The following is a 21,477-nucleotide window of genomic DNA, read 5'->3' as shown; positions in this document are numbered from 1 at the left end:
TACAATCCTGCTCTAAGCCAGCTGGAGGCAAAGGAGGGAGAAAGCCCCTATTTGCAAACAGCTGTCTTCAATCAACAGGCTGTTTAGGGCAAGGCTTTCAAAGAGAGCATGTTCACCGTACAATCAGGGGGCAGTGATGCGCAAAATTGCACATGCATAGAAATAGGAATCTTTTTCGGGAGGGGAACTTGAGTGCCAAGCGCAATAGACAATAATTCTCTTTTTGTGTGCATTGAGCTCTGCACACTTAAATGATTTCCTCCCCACCCCCTGCCAATTATGAGGACAATGCATCACCCAATTGTCAAAGGAGTTCACAGCGAGAATTTTGTGCAGCCCAATCAATACCCTTTTGCACATTAAAAAGCACATTCCTCTACTTCAGACTCCACCACCACTACCCCCTTCCCCCAATTACAGTCATGTGCTCATTTGTACAGTATACCCAGCTTATTACCTCCACCCCACTCCACCCTTTGGCTTTTGTAACCAAGAAGAAAATCAGTAACAGGGTATGTTGTTGTTTTTGTTTGGTTTTTAATAGTCATCATCCACGTTTTATTGCCTTGTGTATGGGGAGGATGGGTAACGGTAAGATGTGCCATCAGGCCACTGTTGTAGGACATGAGGTAGTTACCTGCAGAAGGCAGAAAGGAACGTCCCATACCAGCATACAGCCTTGTACAAGTAGGTAAGCACCTTATAGGAAAGAGAGGAAGGATCGTTCTGCTGGAGAGGCAGAAGTCTCCGAGGAATCGTGCCAAGTACAATGTACCAATGGAATTATCCAATGTGGCAAATGGAGCATTTCACTGTCAATTGTTGTTATTCATTAAGAAATGCTTATTTTACTTCAAATCCCCTTAAGTGGCCTACACAGTTACTAGGCACAGTGTATAGTATCTATACATGTAAAACACTGCCAATATCACCTAGGAGCAGGGTAGAAACTCCACTCCTCGCTTTTCCGATACAGATGAGAAAAACACATGAGATCATTGGGTTTTATAGTCAGATTCAGCAGCCTCTTCCCATTCTGCTGGCCTGTGATATAAATCAAGTTTGGGTCTCTCTCACTCCCTGTTCATTATTTGTTATTGGAATAAGCATGCGGTCATGGATCAGACAGGGGGAAGATGTTCCAGTCTTGTGTTTGAGGTAGGATTGCTTTGTTCCGTACTATGTTCTTATTGCTGCGGTTTTCCATCATCGATGATTTCATTTGCTCTGCTTCTCGCCGACGTCTGTACTCTGCTCCAGCTGGCTGTGGGATTTTTGTGGTGGGCTTTTTTTCTAAGTCTGTAACATTTAATGACAAGGAAATGTAAACCACCTTTTTCTAAACCCGTTCCCCACCCAGCTCCCATCTCTCTGTCATTTGACTTGCTGGGAGGAGAGCAAAGTATCGCAGAGGGTTTTCAATCATTCATGTAGCAATTTCCTAAACAGGAGGATCCTTCAGCTACATTTAGCAGCTCAATTTGCACCTCTCCACGTGGGTGAAGACATTCCTGTGAGCATAACTAGAGTCACGTAGGTATTTGAGCCCACTTAGGTATTTGTCTTCATTCTGCAGCAGTAAGTGTTGCTTCCTTAAGTACCATCTGTGGAAATATTCATGCACACACTGTGCAGTGCTCACCAAGTGCATGCACAGCTCAGGGTTGTCTCTTCTGCTTGTCTGAGGAATGTAGCTCACTGGAGAGGAGTATCTAGGAAATCAGTGCATTTGTGCCACTGTCCACTCAACAGGATTTGCATGTTGGGAGTCTTACCCCTGGTCCCCTTCCTAGCATGCTGCAGTGAAAAACCTACTTCTATTATTTTCTGCTCCTTTCTTTTATATTTCTTTTTTTCTTTTTCCCTTCTTTGTTTCCAGTTCTGCAAGGGATAGAGTAATCACTGCAGCCACTGAGGTGGATGGAGTTTGTGAGCATTCACAGCTTTACAGTGGGGTCCTGCATTCCCAAAATTTGACTGAAGTGGTATGTTCAGAGTGTCATAAAAGGTGCTCATATTTTGGACCTTTGCCACTCGTCTCTCTAAGCTGAGTTTCCCTAGCTGCAAAACAAATAGAATAGCTACTGTCTCTGAGTGTTAATGCCAATTTGTAAGGAGCCTTGAGATTCTCAGGTGAAGGATGTTCTAGAGGTGAAAGATGGTGACATGGCGGGTTGCTGAATCACTGTGGGAACAATTTCCTGGCTGAAAAATTGGTTCTCTGGCCTGTGACCACCTGTTAAGTCAAATAAAGTGGAATGGGTTGTTCTTAGGAGTCCACTTTCACGAGGATATTTGCATCAACACCTTGAGCGGGCACAAATGCTAAGGGGCACCTGTAACACAGGGAATAGCACCTTCTAGCAAATACTATGCAGTGAGCATCTGATCCTACAACTCAGTCTAACTGCCTGAAAATGGAGAGGCTCAGGACACTTGCAGTTTCCATGAACTTCGCTGAAACCAATAGGTGCTCGCCACCTCCGAGGATCAGTTTTTGCTATGTTCCCTGAGAGTTTGCTTGAATAAAGACACCTGTCCCACCTGCGCTAATATACACATGCTTTCACCACGCTAAGGAGGAAGCTAGGTCAAAATGAACCATGAAAAGACTTCTGAATGAGGTAGATAGGGACAGCCCTGGCCCTTTAAAATTCCTCCTGTCCTGCATCTATGTTGGCAGGGGACTCTGCATACAGGGGCTTGGTGCTATTCAGTGGACTTCATCTCAGAGGCTGGGGGAATATTTAAAGGCAAGAAGCTCACCTGATCGCTGCCCATCACCATGGTTGGTTACTTGCCTTCCCTGTGCAGTGGCATAAATGACAGCGTTAGGAGGAAGGCAGTGGAAAATTGTGCCCCAAGCTTGCGGTAGGAATCAGATTCTCGTGGTGAGTGTTATAAAGCTGTTGGATGTTGCAGCCAGTAAAAGACATACAGTTCAGTTAAAGACATGCCCTCTTCCCTTCTTGTCCCCTTGCTTCATCCCCCCCTCCCATAACCCCCTTTTCCCCTTTTCCCTTTCTTTTGTTTGTCTCCTTCCCTTGTTTTCACCCATTCACTGTCAGGAAGGGCCGCATCCGAAGGGTCAATTCAGCGCAGCCTGGCAGCGACAGAGACTAGCAGCACGGACAGCTACAACAGTGAGTGGATTTCAACTCCAGGGGGTAGTCCGAAGGCTGGGGACTTGTATGGCTTGAGCATGGAATGACAGCCGGGATTGCTCTTGGGACAGGTCTGACACAGGGCACTTGTCAGTGGCGGGGACCACATCCCCGGTGTGTGATAGGAACACACATGCTGCTTTCCTGCACATACGCTAGCATCGCCTCCAGACTCAGCTACATGGGAAAATGGCCTGGAATAACTATTCCATGCTAACTCCCTGTGTAGACAGTCTTAAAGAGGTGGACTAAGCTAAGCAGCAGAAAGCACCGTTAGGGTCAAATAAGACCATCCAGAGGTCTTTACCTGGCATGTCCAGCATAAGCCGGGGATGTGAGCACGCAGTACTTATGAGCTGTAACTTCCCATTCTACTTCATTTCACAGTAGCTTCCCGGTGCTGACAAGTCCACAGAGATGAGCCAAGGTCCCTAGAGCAGCTGGGACGTAGATTATATGAGTGTTTATGCACTGTTAAGTACCTGGCTGAGTCTTGTAGGACCCTCCCCATTTCTGTCACAGAGCGGGGCTCCTGCACTTTTCTGTCTGTCACCAGAAATGCCTGCGAGTATGAGTTTAGCTATGAGAGAGAGAGACTTTATAGTCGACACATCAGCAGTGAAACAGGCTTTCTAGAAAAAGGGATTTTGCTGCCTTCTCACATTTCAGTGCAGTAGTTGGAGATGCATTGCAGGGTGCAGATAGGAATCTAGTTCTAAGTGCTTATGTAATTTTGTAGCCTTAACCCTGGAGGGGTTTTTAACAATGGTTTTCCTCTATGCCCTGACACACTTTCTTTCTTATTTTTTGTCTTTCAATTCCTGTCCTTATGACAGAACAAGTGCTGGAGTCGACCTCTGCAGTGTAACATAATTATATGTGGCTTCTTTTTAGCTCCTTTCATCCTGCACTTTCTTCAGACTTTGAGTGTAATCCTTACAAATGCTTACTGCTGGGTTTAGCCCCTGCCATTTCCCAGAGTAGTCCCCATGGATGGCAGTGGGGCTAGTCACTATATAAGGGGTCTAAGGGGCATTATGGGCAGGATGAGGCCTACCACAGATGCAGTGTTCCTCTGGAATAGATGCCTTGAGTACAAGCACCCCCTAACTGTATGCTTATAAAAAGTCCTGTCAGCTGATTCAGGAGTGTTTTGGAGGGCTCATAGCGTGTGATCCATACATTCTGCCATTGCAAATTATCATAATTGCAGCCAGTATCTACAAAGTTGTTGCTTCCTTGTATTGATTTTATTCTTTTCCAACATAGAAAACAAGCTGATTAACGAATTCCCTCAGCTCAGTCTGTACCATGTAATAATCCAGCAATCAAATAGTTGTAAGGAATTAGCAAATAACAGTGAAAAAGCTCAAACTATTCAAGGGGAAAAATGAGCCTTGGACATTTCCCTGTGCATTCTTAGTAGGCTGGAGCTCTTGCAAAGGAGATCCAGCTCTCAAGACTTGGCCAGAGATGGGAAGGGAGGAGGCATGTACCCCAATCCCCGGAGCTGAAAGCTTTCCACTGTAAAATGCTTTTGCCTTCACCCCTCCAGTTCTGAAAGGGGAGACCCCTGTAGACTGCAGTGAGACAGAAGATAATGTGCGTGGTAAGGATACTTGCCTTTGAGGCCTGGGTACAATTCCCTACTCTGTCACTGACTTCCTTGTAACCTTGGGCAGTTCATTTGGTTTTCTGTGCCTTGGTTCCTTTCTGTAAAATGGGGATAATAGTACCTGTCTACAGAGGATTAATACACCAAAAAGATTATACAGGGCTGGAGTACTCTTCTTACTGCGACCATATAAACAGATTAGTAACGTTGTCTGGAGTAGCACAGAGAAACAGTCACTTGAAACTGTGTGTCTGGATCAGTCCAGGTATGGTGAACCTTGGACTGTGTCATGGGTTGGAAAACTACTGCAATCTGGTATTTTGTAGCCTGTTCTTCACCTGGCATATCCAGCAGAAGCAGAAGTGCATGAAGTGACATCAGAGCTGTCAAGAATTAAGTTAGATGCACATTCATTAACTCTCCCCAAAGTCACACAGCAAGCATGTGGCTCAAGCAAAATTAGAATTCATTTGCTATGCCTTGGGGCACTGCCTTAACCACTAGGTTGTCTTTCTTCTTCCAGCAGCCACCTGCCTTTTTCACTCCATACCCTGCAGCTTACCTCAGGTCTGAGGAAAGGATGCAAGGGATAGCACATTGACAACACACTCTGCAACTAGTACTATGAAAAAGGCATGCTACTCTGGGCCCCAGACTAACTTGTAACACGGCTTGGCCTTATTAACTATCCAACATGCATACTGAGCCAGGCTGGGGTCCCAGAAAAACACAGCAAGTGATCATGTAATTGAAGCCTGCATCAAAATGCATGTGCCAGAAGACAGAGCTAAGGATAAGTCACTTCAGTACATAGCTGCCAAGGGCCAAACCCCAATTCTGATCCCATCCCACAGAGAGCTGTGGCAGGCATGTACACACATGCTGCTGCCAGCTCATTGCAGTACATTATATACTAAGACAGAAATTCTGTCTGTGGGCTCAGTTTGCAAAAACCAGATCTATGAATAGGATACTAAATCCCATAGCTGGCTCTTTGAATTGGGATTTGTTCAGCTGACACGGGCACATATGGATCTAAATGCTGTTCTGAGGACCAGCATGTGGGATTTTGATATCATATTGCTGTGCTCCTGTTTGAAAATTGATCTCAAAAACTTTTTTTTTTAAATGTCATATGAACCATATAATACCCGCCTAAATGCTTCGTAACAAATTAAAATGTTTTATTAGTCTATAATCTGAAAATCATTGCTGTGATTACTGTAAAAATTATGAGCTCTCTAGAGGGAGCATTATAAATGGGTCTAAAGTGTGGACAAATATACATAGTTACCATACATATAATATGGGCTATGAACATCTATATCCATCAACCCCAACTGTCACATACAATGCCCTTTGACATAAATTAATTGATGGCAGGTTGCAGTGGTACTTTTTGTGAGCGTCCTGTGAGTACGGATGGGGCCACAGTGGTAGTCTGGGGACCGAGGGCTGCAACAGGGGCAGTGCTAACTCTTGTCACTGGAACAGACACTCTCAGAGCAGCCCATCATATTTGTTAGGGCAGAGATGCTAAGGGTTGCTGACAAGGAGGGGAAAAAACAATCCTTTCACCATTTTATCTCAGGTTTCCAAAAACAAACTCCCAGCTCTTTGATTTCAGAGCGTGGTGCAGAGCTACAGGATATCAGTGCTGCTCACTGACATTTCCCCCCGATCGAGAATCCCAGCTGGGCTCCCACACCTCACAAATAAGACCCTGTGAAACCTCTGACCCCTTTGTGCCAGGTCAGAATAGGAAGGGCAACGGCTCACACACCCTTTCTGTCTTCCAGGGATCCAAGCCAAGAAAACCTGGCTTTGCCCCTCAGTCATTCACATGCACATGCCCTTTGGAAACGAGAAGCAGGCCGTCCTATTCAGGCTGGAGAAAGACTCCAGTCTCGCATGCAGATGTGTCCACTCGTGCCTGCATTGCTTTATGCACACACTGTGGCAGGTAACCGCCTTGCAAAATGCCTCTCCAAGAGCCGTGTCACAGAACTGTTCCTTCAAATCCAGCTGAAGGCAGTGAGGGCTGCAGCCATCCAGCAGCACTGGAAACCAGGTCGCATGCTTGTTTCCCAAGCCGGGGACGAGGGCTGTGGGCGTTGAGATGCAGCCGCTTTGTGTTGCACCTAAAGGACCCCAGTGTCTTGACGTGGCTCTGTGCTCTTAAGAAGCAGCGACTTTTGCTCTCTGAGGACAGCAGCGCAGCCATTCCTCTAGCCCCGTGCAGAGACACTGTGCTCCTGCGGGTTTCTGCACGCCAAAACAGGAAGGCATCAGGAGGTTCAAAGATTAATTAGTATTTAACTGGCCATGTTTCGATCTCTGGATAAAACTGTAATGGAAAACACAGAAGTACCCAGATAATTTGCCCTGGTACTACAGAGCAGATTACTCTGTACTTGCAAGGTCACTAGTTACTATGCAATTAGAGTCTTAACACTCGGACGGCTGTGGTAGGCGTTCAACCTGCCATGTCTCCATTCAGTACCCAGTGTCAGAATAAGAGAGGGACAGCAGCAGAGTGCAGCTAGGAAAAAACAGTTCAGCATGTATAAATGGCTTAAAGAATTCAAACTGGGGAGGGTAGGATGAGAGGGAAGAGAGGCAGAAAGGGGGAGAAGAATAAAGAACACGGTTCCTGAAGCAGCCTGGAGACAGGAAAGACAGAAAGCAGTACTTTACAGGCACAGATATGTTTAGGGGCTAGAATAGCAGGTGCTCCATGTTACCATCCTGCCAAATCCTCTTGTCAGGTGTCAGGGTTTGGTGGTTTCAGCAAAGCATGAGATGCTTCGAGTTTGGGTTGGGTGGTGTGGGCCACAGGACCAGATGAGAGGTGGACCATGTGAGGAGAAGACCATACTGCAAGGCCAGCAGGTGTTGCAGGCTGGGAGTGCCTAGGCGGAAGCTTGTTGGTACTCACGGCTGGTGTAACAGGCAGTCCTGGAGGTTGGGACTGCGGTCTGCTGGCAGAGCAAGCGTGCCTGCCCACGCTGGCCCTGTGCCCAGTTAACGATTTCTCTCCTTCTTTTTCACAGGCACCAAATTCAAACACATGCTCAGAGCTTTTCATAGTGAAAGGTGCCTTTGATTATCAAGTATGTGTTCCATTAACGACTCCTCGCACATCTCAGGGGTCTAGTAAAGCACTGAACTGGTCCTAATCAGTATGCCCTCGCATCCCTGTAATGTGACCTTGTTACACTCCCTACCCCCCCTCTAGATCATGTCCTCTTTTCTTCAAGCAAGCACTGTCCTCTCTGCACTACCTGTGGTAGCTTGTGACAGGACAGTTCACCATGAAACTCCCCTATTGCAGTGTAATACAGCAGCCCAGATACTGAAGACAGGCAGGCAAGTGGTAAAAGGCTCTTCTCCATAAACCTTGGGGGCCACCATCCATCAATTATTACCCTGCTATGTGGACTGGCCTCCCGGCTGCAGCATGTGTTACCAGACAAAGATTCACAAATTCAAGAGAGGTTTAGGCAGAGCAGCAGAAATGGTCTGGAGCATGAGTGATTGATTTACAAGAAAAGATTAAAAGTGCCAAATATGTTTGCCTTGGCTAAGGGAAGAGAGAAGATAAAATCTGCAAATATTTAAAAAACTGTAAACACCAAGTGGGAAAAAGCATTATTTAGGGTGGTACCTGGAGGCTGTCATGAAGAGCAATGAGATGAAGATAAGAAAGGGGAAATTTAGTCTGACTATCAGGAAATCTCCTTGACAGTGATATGGATGTGTTTATGGAACAGTCTCCCATGGAAAAGCGGTGGAAGTCCCATTGGGATATTTAACACTGCACCTGTTAAAGCTCTAGACAGACCTTCGAGAAACAGGACTGAATTTTGAAAGGGGAGATGAACTGACTGGAGTTTATCAGATATGCTCCAACTCTAATTCCTGGTGGTCTCCGTCTGTTAGTTTGGTACATGAATGTGCCTGTTTGCACATGTATAATATGTGCTTATACACAAAGATTCTGGATTATGTCTCTCAGCTGGTGTATACACAAGTAGCTTCAGCAGAGTCAGCTGAGGATGTGACCCATCAATTTTAGACACTCCTCCGAGACATTCCCCCTCTCCGTCAGCGACCAAGCAAGGATATCATGTAGGAAGCACTGACTCCCCTGCCTACCCAGGATATATCTGCATTGTGTCATCCAGACATTTTGGAGCATTAGTGGTTTCTTTATTTCTCTCTCTTTCCATCCTTCCTCTTGTGGCTAACCCTAATGGAGAGATGGTGTCCGGTGAGACCTCCTGGAAGATTCATTCGGTTAAGGTGACCAACCACGGGCAATGCAGTCTTCCAGCAAAAGCTTTCAGTTGGTGTTGGGTTCAGTAAAATGCCCCTTTTGGGGATGGATGGCTGAGGCCTCCAGTTGGCTTCAGGAAAGGGAACCAGTGGTACAGTACATGTGAGACAGCTATATCTGGAAATGGCTCTTAGCACTCGAAAGCTCCATTAACGTTTGGGCTTCAGGCATTAGCAGATTCCTGTATTTTTCCCTGTTTTTCTTCTAAATTTCTCTGCCAAAGAAAGTGGAGATGATTTTATTGAGAAGCAATTTAGAGGAGCAGGACATTGGGGCTGCCTTTCAATCACATGATCATAGTAATGCTCCCAACCAGGAGTGAACTTCAGGTCACTCTAATGCTGCACTTGGAGAGAAGGAGGAATGCCAGAATCCCAGAGAAGGAATGGTGGGCCCCAAATTCAAAAGTAGGCTGTTTTTGATTTGATAAAAGTCCTGGCAAGGAGACCCAGATCCATCTTCTGTATGGGTGACTGCCCCTGCAAGTGTTGCTTTTAGCTCATTGGTTTGCAGCTGCTGCCATCCTATAACCCTTTTCAGATGGCTTCAGTCATTGTCTCTGTCAGGAGTACTCTCTCTCGCCTCCTGTAACTTCCTTTTCCAGTGCCTGAGCATCTTTGCCCAGGGACCATCGAACTCTGGAGCATTCAAAAGAAAAGCAGTATTCACCGCAGAACATTCCCCCCTTTTTGACCTCAAGAGATTTGACCACTAGCATCACATCATAGCCTCACAGTTTCTGAGATGTGCCTGGCTCTGCCTTTCCATTTTCATGTTCCTGCTTATTCAGCAGTGCCAGAGCAGGCATGGCTTCCCCTGCGGCATGGACTAGTTTAATCACATCATTAGCAGGTGTGACATTGCAGCCCTGAATGATGAGATCTGTATGCTAACCTGTCTCACAGGGTGATTGTTTAACATGCCATCCATATGTTCTGTACCAATAGCTGATACTTCAGTAGAGCAAGAAACAGAAGCAACTATATGTCTTTGATGTTTTTGACTTGAGAATGCACTGGCCTAATCCTGAACAAGAACTCTTATCTTAAAGGGAGTCATGTAAGTACCATCACCCAGGACACTTAAATAGACCAGGCAAGGCATTAAGAAACGTGCAGTAGGGAGCTGAACTTTACTGGCCCTTCGGGAGACTGAGTAGAAGAGACTGGGTAGATTTTATGAGATTGGCTCAGTTTGCTAGGGACTCTCCTCATCTACCATGTTTCTAAAGCATTCATCACTTTGGTAAACCACTACATTTCTCTACAGTAGTCTAAACTACTGCAAAGTTTGAAGAACAACGGTGAGATTTTGGGAGCTCTGCTTATAACTCTTGTGCATGCCAACCGTGATTAGACCTAGAAAGCAATTTGTTTGTGGATCAATTTGTTTGTGCACACGATCTTGAGAACTGCCTGTGCAATTTATGCACACAAGCAGTTGCTCAGGTGGGTTGGAATAGCTGGTCTTCACTATCTATTCCATTTTTCTGGACTGCAACGGTCTTGCAGTGCCCCACTATAATGCCACAGTCTCATGATGTTGCCGTGCTTCATGAGAGCGCTGTGATACAACTGGGTTTCAAACACAGGGGATGAACTGGGAGTTTTCAGGTCACCTTCCAGAGTTGCTGTTGCATATAGAGAGAGGGATTTATGTACCAGGGAGTTCCCATGCCCTGCATTGTATTAAATTTCTGTCTCCATGCTGCCAGGCCTGTGCTCAGTGAATCTGACATTAATAGGAAATAGATTTCCAAACAATCAAGCCTAATGAATTTTGAATGTTATTATGATTAATATCATGGCAGTTGAACTGATTATCCAGCATCCAGAAGTTAAGTAATGGAGCCTTGTCTAAATCGTGTATACTCTTCAGTAGGGAGCAGATCTGGCTTCATACAAAAAATGGCCATTATTTTTTCAGAGGGGGAGCCTTGAGCAGGGGTGGGGGTGGAAAGAGAGATTAAGAGATATGAGAGAGAGCATGTAATAGTAGCATATAAGGAGCTGTTTTATCATTACAGTTTTCTGTACTTTGTTTCTTGGCCATTTTGGTCTTTTGCTGTCTTATTACTAGATGGGGATTTCTTAGCATCTGAATTCCCTTGCATCTGAACAGAATTTGATGGCTCCATTTCTGACACGCTCATGTTTCTGACGTGCTCATTGCTGTGCTCTCAGGTCACTGTCAGGTTGCTCCATAGCATGATATGATCCTGCAGCACAGCTCCAATATAAACCTTGTAGGGGATCTCTCCCCCCTGTATACACTTCATAACTGCTAGATGCATCTGCCACCTGCATAACAGGTAACTGGGCAAAATTTGGGCAGTGCCTGGGCCACTTTGTCTCTAATAACAAATGTCACAACAACATTCCCAGAGCCGGTGGGGTCTCCTTGACTCACTCCCTGTCTGTTTTGCAAAACAGCTGTTACTTCAAGTAGCTGCCTAGCTTTCTAGGTGGCATCTGAATGTCTTGCCTCTCCAACCAAATGAAACATGACTGTGACCCACAAACCCCATCCACCTGCTCAGAAGGTATGGTTTTTAAGGCAGCATTTCCAAAGCGACAGTGAGAGGCAGAGTCTGGCTCATTTACATATCATTAGCTTCCTTTATTCATGGGGGGGGGAGGGTGCTGCTGTCGGAGCCCTGGGAACAAAAGAGATGGGTTGAGCTGTGGTTTGGGACTCACTGAATACGTGTCTATGTTCTTGGCAAACATAATTAAAAATATGTGTATGATTAATCCTCCATTTCCCCATTTTTAACCACCCTCCACATTACCTCTGGCACTGTTAGATGGCAGATAATATAGCAGAGAGAGGACTCCTGGGTGCAGGCAGCTCTTAGAGCAGCAATGATTTATCTCAGGCCATTTTGAGGTAGCAGACTTTACCTCTAGCTACAGCTACCCCTCCATGTCTGCTCCCCCTCATTTGCATAAGTAATTGGCAGCTTGTTAATGGCTCATTAAGAATGCTGAAAACCGTGGGATTAAAACAAACTCAATGGAGCGGAGAGTAAGGGAAGGGGGAAAAGGACGGTGTCCCTGCTTGCAAATTACACCGCTAAATTCAACCTGATCCAGCATTATAGGTCATAAACCAACCAGATTGCTAAATGAAGGAAGGAAAAACAATGTCAATGGGTGGTTTTGTTTTTAGGCTCATTTTTAAGCTCAGCATATCTGGCGGGAGGGTAGAAATGGTCCTACAAACCTTTATTCTGCTACCCCCTGGAGTCTCCCACTCTCTTCCTCTTCCTTAGGCTTGCAGTACCTGGCTGGTCATTTGCTCTTTTTGTCCTGGTAGGTACCTGCAGCTGCCTACGTTCATCTCATGACAACTTCATTCAGCTTGTCCTGGAATCGTAGTAGGGGACTCTACCCCCTCTCCTCACCTTGGAGCAGGTCAACTATCCCCCTCCTGCCAAGCAAATAGAGATGGACACAAGCCAGCTGTGTCTGCTTAGGAGAGGCTGCTCACATTTGTAGACACAGATATAGCTACTGTTCACAGGGCTTTTCACCAAGGCCTGTGACAGTAGTCCAGTTTTATCGCTTGCTTGTCCCTTTCAGATGCCTTGGCACACAGACAGGAAGCAAGCCCCTTTCTATGAAGCTTTGAGCATCTGGGCTGGCAGCATAATGGTTAGACGGAGAGTGGGGATTAGTGCAGAAGCGGAGGCTGCCATCCCTATGGGCAATGGAAAGGATGTAAAACAGGAAGGCACTGGAAGCTGAGGAGGATCAGCTAGCCTTTTTAAGTCAGTGCAGCAGCAGGGACTGCCCAAATTACAAGACCCAGGTCTTCAACAGTCCCTGCAGATCTGGGATGAACAACAGCATCTTAGAAGTCCTGAGTGCTGATGAGTTCCTTCCCCTGCTGTGGCCATGAGCTGTGTCCAGCAAGGATTTAGGTCAAGTAGAAAGGCTAATTTGGGAGGTGGAAGTGACACTGCCTGACCTGCTCATGGCAGGGAGCAGCAATGCTTCCTTCCACGTGCTCCTTTCCACCTTGTCGTTACCTCTTTCTTCTAGTTTCTCCCTGTAACTATCAAAGGCACTCAGCTGGAGAGGTCTTAGTAACAGCAGGTTCAGATCATCAGTGGAATCACTTTGCAACATCTTCGTGATCACTGAGGAAACTAGGTCTCCACCTGGTGTGGCCAGTGGGTATCCAGGGAACGCTGAGGGCAGGACAGCGATGCCAGGAGCATCAATCCTACGTAAGCGCACAGCTTCCTTGGGTCTGGGACCTCAGTTTCAACACTGCTTCACCCTCATACAGCCACTGCCTTGCACTTTTCTAGAGATCTTGGGACATTACTCGCTGGAAACATCATCGGTGAACAAGAGAAGGACTAGCACGAACCCACAGATTTGCTGTGGAATGGGCCTTTTCCTGCAGAAGGGAGTGGAGTAATAAACTGTTTGCTTTCCATTTGAAGTCAGAGTTACACTAATGATGTCTCTAGCCTCTCTGGTTCTCAAATCACTGTAGCAACTACATGCAAGATACAAAGAAATCACATCTCCCCTTCCACATAGATGCATGCGCGCACACACACATGCTTCTGGGTGAACATATCAGCTATTTAATAGCAGTGCAGCATCACCATTTAGAATAGATTGAGGTGTCTACAAGGAATATGTACATCAGACTAATAAGGTTAATCCTCACATCTGTCCAAAAAAGGCTCATGGAAGCCTTAATGACCACGGAAGATAGATGCATTAAGAACTAAAAAGTCATCTTTCCAAAATGGGTAAGAAAAGTGAATCCTGCCATTAGTGCGTGGGGGAGCTTTAAGGTCAATTCCAACCTAATTATTCTTTGCTTGTACATCGGACCTGAAAACCAGCGCTCCCAGCAGCACGGCATCTAACATCACACTGTTGCATTAAGCACTGCCTGCCGCTCCTCTGGCAATGACCTCTTACAGTCCTTGGGGCTTTCCCAAGAGGTATCCTATCCAAGCACTGGCAAGACGTAGAAGGTCTTGTCACTCTGCTCAGGGTCAGAGCAGTCGCCATATTTGGGGTCACAAAGGAATTTTACTCCATGGTCAGATTGGTATCCTGACCATGGTACACCTCCGTAGTGCTGGGGGAGAGGGGTAGCCCTCTGCCTGGGATCTCTTGAGCATATATTCACAACCTTTTACAGAAGTAGGATATTGGCTGCCATGCTTTACCTATGGCAGGTTAGGGTGTTAGGCCTGTGTTGTGTCAGGGTTGAGGGTAGTCTTACGTAGGGTTTACAATATGGATTGTATAGGATAGTTTGGATAGGGATGATCCTGCCTCAGGCAAGGGGTTGGACTAGATGTCTTCTAGAGATCCCATCCAGCCTTACTTCTCTATGATGGTTTCTGATGAAGACTTATCTCCGCTTTGTTCGTTAGCACGCACGAGATCACAGCCTGCACTGGTGGCCAGGCAGCAGCATTGCTTATGGATGGTTTTCTTTTAAGCTTCAGCTTAGCCAAATGCGGAGGCTTTTCCTGCTTCTTGGCTGTCTTCCTTCTGCTCTCACTTCCTCTCAGATGAACCAGGCACCTGTGGTTGCTTTTTATTCACAACTGTCCAGGATTACAGAAGAGGAGTATTGCCCCCGGCTGAAATTAGCACCTTCTGATAAGGACAGGCATCTGGTCCTTGGGAGAAGGTCCAGAGCAGAGGATCTTCAGAGGATCATCCGCTTTTGGCGCCGAGGTTTTAAAGGACACGGGCACATGTATTCCATCTCATCCCAGCCTGGGAAGTCAGCCAGATCTGCAATTACAGGACAGCCCAGGTCATCCTCACACACAGGAGTTGATACAGCAAGCAGAGCACATGTGTCTTGTCACTGGGTAAGAAAGGAAGTGGATTCCACTGCATGCACAAACCAAACAGATAGGAAAATGGACCAACCTGGTTCAGAAAGAAATGGGTACAAACATCCAACCTTTCAAGATATACAGCTGGCCTTTGCCAAGATGGACATTTTCTGTGGTTCAGTCTCATAGATTTGTGGAGGCAGCAGCAAAAGCGGAGCTCCCCAAATGAATGCCTGTGGCAGGAGAAAAAAGGAAGGTGTCACATGAGCCTCCCTTCTTTCCCTTCTGTCTGTGCTACTGAAGACTGGCCCAGTTCACAGATACGAATCAGGATGCATTAGAGGGTTTGTGCATCTGGGGCTTAAAATCGAACTCCACCAAGGGCCAAATTCAAACTCCATCAAGCCCCAGACCTATCTCTGATTTCTACTGCATCAGAGGAGCTGCCCATCATCTGAAATGCTGCAAGCTGCTCCATTACCTGCTGGCTGCTATACAACCAAACTCATTGGGGATAGCATGTTGTTGTCCTATTCCTTCCTAATCAGCTGGATGTCATTCAGAAAGCAGGGACAAGGAGATTGCTTTCCCCAGACAGATTCCCCCAGGAAGATTGCTTTCTTCCTTCCTAGAAGTCAAGCCTGGAGCTTTATAATCAAAACTGTACATAGCACTTATATAGCTTTATATCTTCAAAGTGTTGTGCCAGCATTAACTAATTACCCTTCTTCCTAATGGCCATTAATGCTGGCTTATCATGAACCTCCCGCCACCTCCCTGGGTTTCTGATCTAATACAGCAATAAGCTGCTCCAAGGAAGTGGCCTGTTATCTTGCAGACTGGTGTCTGGGATGTGCAGTAAGGCTAAGAGCAAAGGCCAGGTATGCTGGACCCTTGGAGATATGCGATTGTGGAACAGCGTGTGTCCTTGGGATGCCCATTAGCAAGCGACCTGGCAGAGTACATTGATGGCATGGTTCTGAGATGGACATGCTATGAAGAAGGAGGTCTCTATAGCTCTGGGGCACATCACATGCACCTCTTGCTGCATTCATTTGTGGGCTTCATGTGACCAGGAAAGTACTAGCAAATTTGGCAGCAGCAGGATGGTGGAGATGACATGGCAGCTGGAGGGGTTAATTTTGAAAGAAAAAATATGCCTGGCTAGACTGCATAGCCACTGAGAAGAATGAATGTGGGGAACGCCTTGCAATATAGAGAGCTTGAATATGAAAGAGGAAGGGGAAGTTTCTTTGTGTCATAGGACAAGAGGGGTGAAAAACATTAGGCTGACTGTCAAAAAACAATTCTTCAGAGCAAAACCTTTGCCCATGTTGTGGACAGTCTCATAAGGAAAGCAGTGGGAGCTTTTTGCTTGAAAGCTGTACTAGAGGGTTCTGGTTTGTCTTGGGGAGATGGGTCTGGACGACCTCCAGCTCCTCTCCACCTTTACCATTTCAGCTTCTGGATAGGAGAAGAGGAGGGCAGGGAGGGAAGTGACGGGAATCCTTCAAAAGTGATTGTTGCGGCACACTCGACTGACAGAAGCCAGCCCCGCGCAATGGTTGCTCTGACAGAAAACAACCATGCCAAACCGTCTCAGCAAACTAAGGATTGATTGAAGCAAACTCTGAGCTTCGCTCTAAAGATACATAATGATTCTCGCCAGAGCCAAGGACGTGACATGGAAATTGGCTCTGCAAAAGGGAAAATAAAGCCCGAGCTGGAGCCAGGTTTGTTTAATAGCATTGTTTCTCTCCAGTGCCTTCGGCAATGCAGGTCTCCCAGGTGACCTCAGGTGAAGTGCACAAGCCTGAGAATCACACTTATGAATAAAAAGAGGTCCCCACCGTGCAGTATATACTCCTGCCAGCGCATGGCGTGAGGGTGCTTTGGTGATCCGGGGTCACAGGCTGCAGCCCCGGCAGTTCAGTCCAGCTGCTCTCCATTCATCTCATAATACTTGCAACATTAGCAAGCAGCAGGATATAATAGTTTGAGCACAGGTTTGGGGCTCAGGAGCTCCTGCTTCTGCCATGCCTGTCTAGGTCTCTTCCCCTTCTCTTGTGCCTCAGTTTCCTCATCTGTGAAATGAGGGTTATAATCCTAATCTCACTGTTATGGGAGCAGTACATTTGAAGGGTTGTGGGTTTACAGTGTAGAGTGCTAGGAAGTATTAACTCTGCATCAGCTGAGCACTTCTCCCCCCTTGAAATACAGGGGCCTCCAAAAGGTCCTTTTGTAGGGATATAGCTTGGACATACACTGACAGATTGGGATCCAGAGTGATTTGGCAATTAGTTATTACTGTCCTTTTAACAATCGGTACATGTGCATAATGTACACAGCTGAAATGAGCTCCTTAGCAGTCCCTAGACACATGGCCATTAGCTGAGCCAAGGATCTCTCATTACATCCTTAGGACAACAGATGACATTGGATTTAATTCTCTGAGCAATTTTCCCCCAGTGCGTCTTGAGGAAGCCAGTGACTTGGCTCATGTTTTGGTTCGTTAGAGTTGAGATGGACTATTGGCTTCTTCTCTGTCCTTCCAGGGCCAAATCCTTAGCTGGTGTGAGTCTGCATAGGTCTACTGAAGCCAATAAACCTGCCTCTGTTTATGTGAACTGAAGAGCTGGGCCACAAAAGCCCTCCAACTTTCTGAAGTTTAGTTCAAAGGGAAGTTAAATGTACACAATCTATCACACTGCCTGTATCTCAGCTGGGCTTGCAAGGTTCAGGATATTGCAAACCTAAAGAGCTCTGCGATGAGTAATGATTTCAAGATTGCCGGAAGACTGAGGGTTAGTGCTACTCAAAGGGTGAAAATAAATGAGTATTAGCACAAAATAGTTTTTGCAACAACCAACTTTGATATATATCATGCTCTGTTGATAACATTTCCTTGGAGTCCTTCACAACAAGGGAGAGCAAATCATAAAAACCTGGAAATGCAGGAAAGAGCTAAAATTGTGGCCAAGATTTACAAGGAACAAACAAAGGAAGGAGTCTTCCCAGTTGTAATCAAGAGTGTGTTCTTGGGAGTTCAAGGCCGTGCACTGAGAACATGTCAGCCAAAATATATCTGGACTGAACATGGGGGAGCTGGGGAGGGGGGGAGGTATTACAATGAGCTCTTTATCCTCATGCCTTGCACGTCTGCATGGTTCTGCTCTTAGTAATGAAAGAGGTTTTGGAGACGTGGAAGAATCTGCTGTTCGTAAAATTAGGCTGTGATAAGAATTCAAGATTGGGCCAATCTACAGAAGTTTGAGTATCTCTCTGGGAGCCTGGATCTCAGTCCTGTCCAACTGGGGAAGTTTGGAACTACCATTTAATGGCCAAGATCTCTCTGTGTTGTTACCCATTTCAGCACTTTCTTGGGTTTCTCCAAGCCTTTCCCATTATCCCTCTTGATGGAGCCTTCCCCACCTTTGCAGTCATCTAACGATGTGGGACAGGGCTGGGAGAGAGTGCGAGCACTGGGGGAAGGCAGATTGCTGTGAAACTAAAATGATTTATTTAAAATACCATGGCTGTGCAGCAGTTGGCATGAGGAGACTTCCATGGTGGTTTCCATTGCATGGTTTCCTTCTATGGTGGTTCATAGGACTAGTGACAGAGGCCGGGTGTTTCTTTGACCCTGCTGCAGGGACACAGGCTAAAATCCCAAACGAGGTACCACATCTCTGTCCCAAGAATCAGGTCTCTCTCTGCCACAGCTTCACCCCAGAGCCCAGACACATTCCTGTCTGTTTTTGCTGTCTGCAATACCATGGGGTTAAACTACTCTTGCTCGTGAGTGTCTGTAGTCAAATGAGCAAAGCTTCCCAAGTGGCTTCTGAAAAAGAGATTTCTATGAGCAACACTACAACGTAGGATGCTCTGCCCTCCACAGATATGAATGCCAGAGCCTTGCAGCCATGTTGCATTCAACACCTGCTGTTCAAAATGTCTGTCAATTAGTTATTCTCATACAGATGGCGATTCCTGTATAAAAGGACAGAACAGAGAGAGGCTTGTACTACTCAGGGACTTTGGTTGTACAAAACTCTAGCGAATAGAAGGTAATTCCTTCTGCTTTCAAGCTGCGGCTGCTTACATGTATCTATCCATCTGTTTGACTGAAGTGTATTAGAGATGGAGGGATACTGCCCAGGAATAGGCTTCCTTCATTCAGCCTTCCCCAGGGGGAAGGAGTCTTACACCAGTTATTTTCCAAATGTTTCATATATTCCTACTTGGTTCTGGGCCACTGGGCCCTTCACTGTTATTTGAATCTGCAAGGGCTAACTTTTCATCCACAGACTGTTTTTGAACCGGCAGTGGGTGATGCACTCATACCATCTCACAGTGCGGTTTTACAGGATTGAGCTCTTTTCTGCGGTTAGTGAAGTAGGTACACAGAGTCTAGCTTGAGGTTCCCAGAAGCAGCAGTAAAGTCATACGAAGATAGGGTATTTTTGTGCATTTCAGTACTCAAACTGGCTATGCCATGTGTGCTGTCTTGTCCAGACCTAGTAAGAATAAAAGCTAGTGCTTTGCTCTGCCCTCAGTCTTTCCTGTCTTTTTATCTTGGCTCTTCAGTCCTTTGGTGTTTGAGCATATTTGAGGCATTTTGCTACATTACCGCGTAAGTCATTTTTGGGAAGAGAGGAAATCGTTGTACCTGGGCATTTGTTTCGTATTTTCCCATCTATTCTATTAACCAATTAACTTTGGTTGGTGAGTGTGTGGCCTAAACACTCTAGGTAGCTGTATACTGAGATAGCCTGCAGTAGAGAAGACTTCTGCTTCTTCTGCACTGATTCTTTCCTGTGCCTTCTTCTCAGGTCTCTGATAACACAGATTGCCTATGCTTTTCTCCCCACCCTCAGGTTGGAGGACACACCATGCTGCCCATCCGCTGGATGCCTCCTGAGAGCATCATGTACCGGAAGTTTACAACAGAGAGCGATGTCTGGAGCTTTGGGGTGATCCTCTGGGAGATCTTCACGTATGGGAAGCAGCCTTGGTTCCAGCTCTCAAACACAGAGGTACCAGAAGAACCAGGGTTTCTTGGTCTGAGGAGAGGAGAGCAGGGGAAGGGGACATAGTCACACAGGGTATCCCGTAGCGGGACGTTTGATTTCCCCTGGGAACTGGAGGTGTTCAGAAGTGCCTGGGAAAGTTGTATCACTTCCCTCTGAATCCAAAGCATCCCACTACTTTCCATAATTTCACTGGGAACTCCTGCCCCTCCCTTGACTAGTCTGGCATGGCCAGTAATGCCACCACAACAGCCTCACAGAGGAAGAAAAGGCAAAACCATGACTTTTCTGCAAAATGCAGCCCCTCAGAGGCTTTACTTGGAGCGGGGGGAAACAAACACTGGGTTTTCCTTCACTCCACCTTTGCCCCTTCCTGCAGTGTCCGAGTTAACCACTGGCAAGTAAGGCAGTGCAGGCTCATTCATCCTTCCTTGGCATGGAGTACATCAATCTCAAGTAGCAGTCCATTGTAAGTGAGTTGCTTCCCACAGATGTTGTATCGCACCCACCTGTTTGTAGAGGGTAAGCAGAAGTTCAGATTCCAAAGCGGCATCTCTAGTGCTGTTCACAGGAGGCAGAGGACAGGTTGAGCTTCAGCCTTGTAAGGAAAGTTGAGCCAAACTATTCAAAATGGAGAAACAGTTTTTCAGCAAACAGGCTCTTCTCTTATCCATTTATGCCCACCACCCATTGAATCCAATGGGAACCGAGTGAGAAGTGCCTGAGGATAAGAGCCAGCCATAAAAATCCAATATTTGAGTTCTCTAGGAGAACGGTCCAGTGCACTTGCTTATTTTCCAGGTAGGTTTCATAGGTTTCATAGGCATTAGGGCTGGAAGGGACCTCGGAAGATCATCGAGTGCAGCCCCCCGCCCAAAGGGCAGGACGTCAGCTGGGGTCATAGGATCCCAGCAAGATAAGCAAACTTAAGGTAAGGTAGGGCTTCCAGAACAAACAGCACGCTGGGCTTGGTGGTCACCTCTTAGATGTTCACGGTAATAAATGCTTGTTACCAATATGGTGCATCAGATGGGTATCATTATCTCCCTTTTACAGACAGTGGCACTGAGCCACAGAGACCTGGGGTGACTTGGCCAAAGGTACCCAGCGAGTCAGTGACACAACTGGGAATAGATCCCAGGTTTCTTGCCTGTGATTAATCTTCACAACTACACTCCATTTGGCTATGTGGACTTACAAGTGTTTTCAGAACTGGGAATAGCACTGGTTGCTGCTGGTCAGGACAGAGGTCTATTTGCAGGGCTGAATGGATGCCAAAGGGTGGGAATGGCAAAGGACACTGCAGTTCAAAACTGTCAGTGAAATATTCAGGGGAGGCAAATGCAGCACAGCTGCAAATGCTACAGCTCAGGTTTGAGGTGCATCAGCAGAAATGTGTTGGAAGGTTTATGCCGGGAATAGCAGGGGGTGTTATAGATGAGGAGCAAGATACATTGACAGAACCATGTGTGGGAAAGTTGCGCATCTTATCCTACTGT

The 21,477-nt window shown here is 46.4% G+C and overlaps 1 protein-coding gene across 3 annotated transcripts in view; it reads left to right on the top strand.

The window, feature by feature from the left end:
• The window catches only part of NTRK3 (neurotrophic receptor tyrosine kinase 3), a 314,023-nt gene that overhangs the window by 269,751 nt on the left and 22,795 nt on the right, over positions 1–21,477 (top strand). For 2 of the 3 annotated variants that reach the window (XM_006263817.4, XM_006263816.4), the window contains one exon: positions 19,826–19,984. In XM_006263817.4, the coding sequence (XP_006263879.1) occupies positions 19,826–19,984 (159 nt within the window). Of the gene's footprint in view, positions 1–3,068; positions 3,144–19,825; positions 19,985–21,477 lie in introns of all 3 variants that reach the window. The other variant, XM_019477848.2, reaches the window with a different exon arrangement.

Source organism: Alligator mississippiensis, chromosome 11, assembly GCF_030867095.1.
Source record: "Alligator mississippiensis isolate rAllMis1 chromosome 11, rAllMis1, whole genome shotgun sequence".
Lineage (NCBI taxonomy): Eukaryota > Metazoa > Chordata > Crocodylia > Alligatoridae > Alligator > Alligator mississippiensis.
Note: the sequence above shows the minus strand (reverse complement) of the source record. Positions and strands in the feature narration are given on the sequence as shown.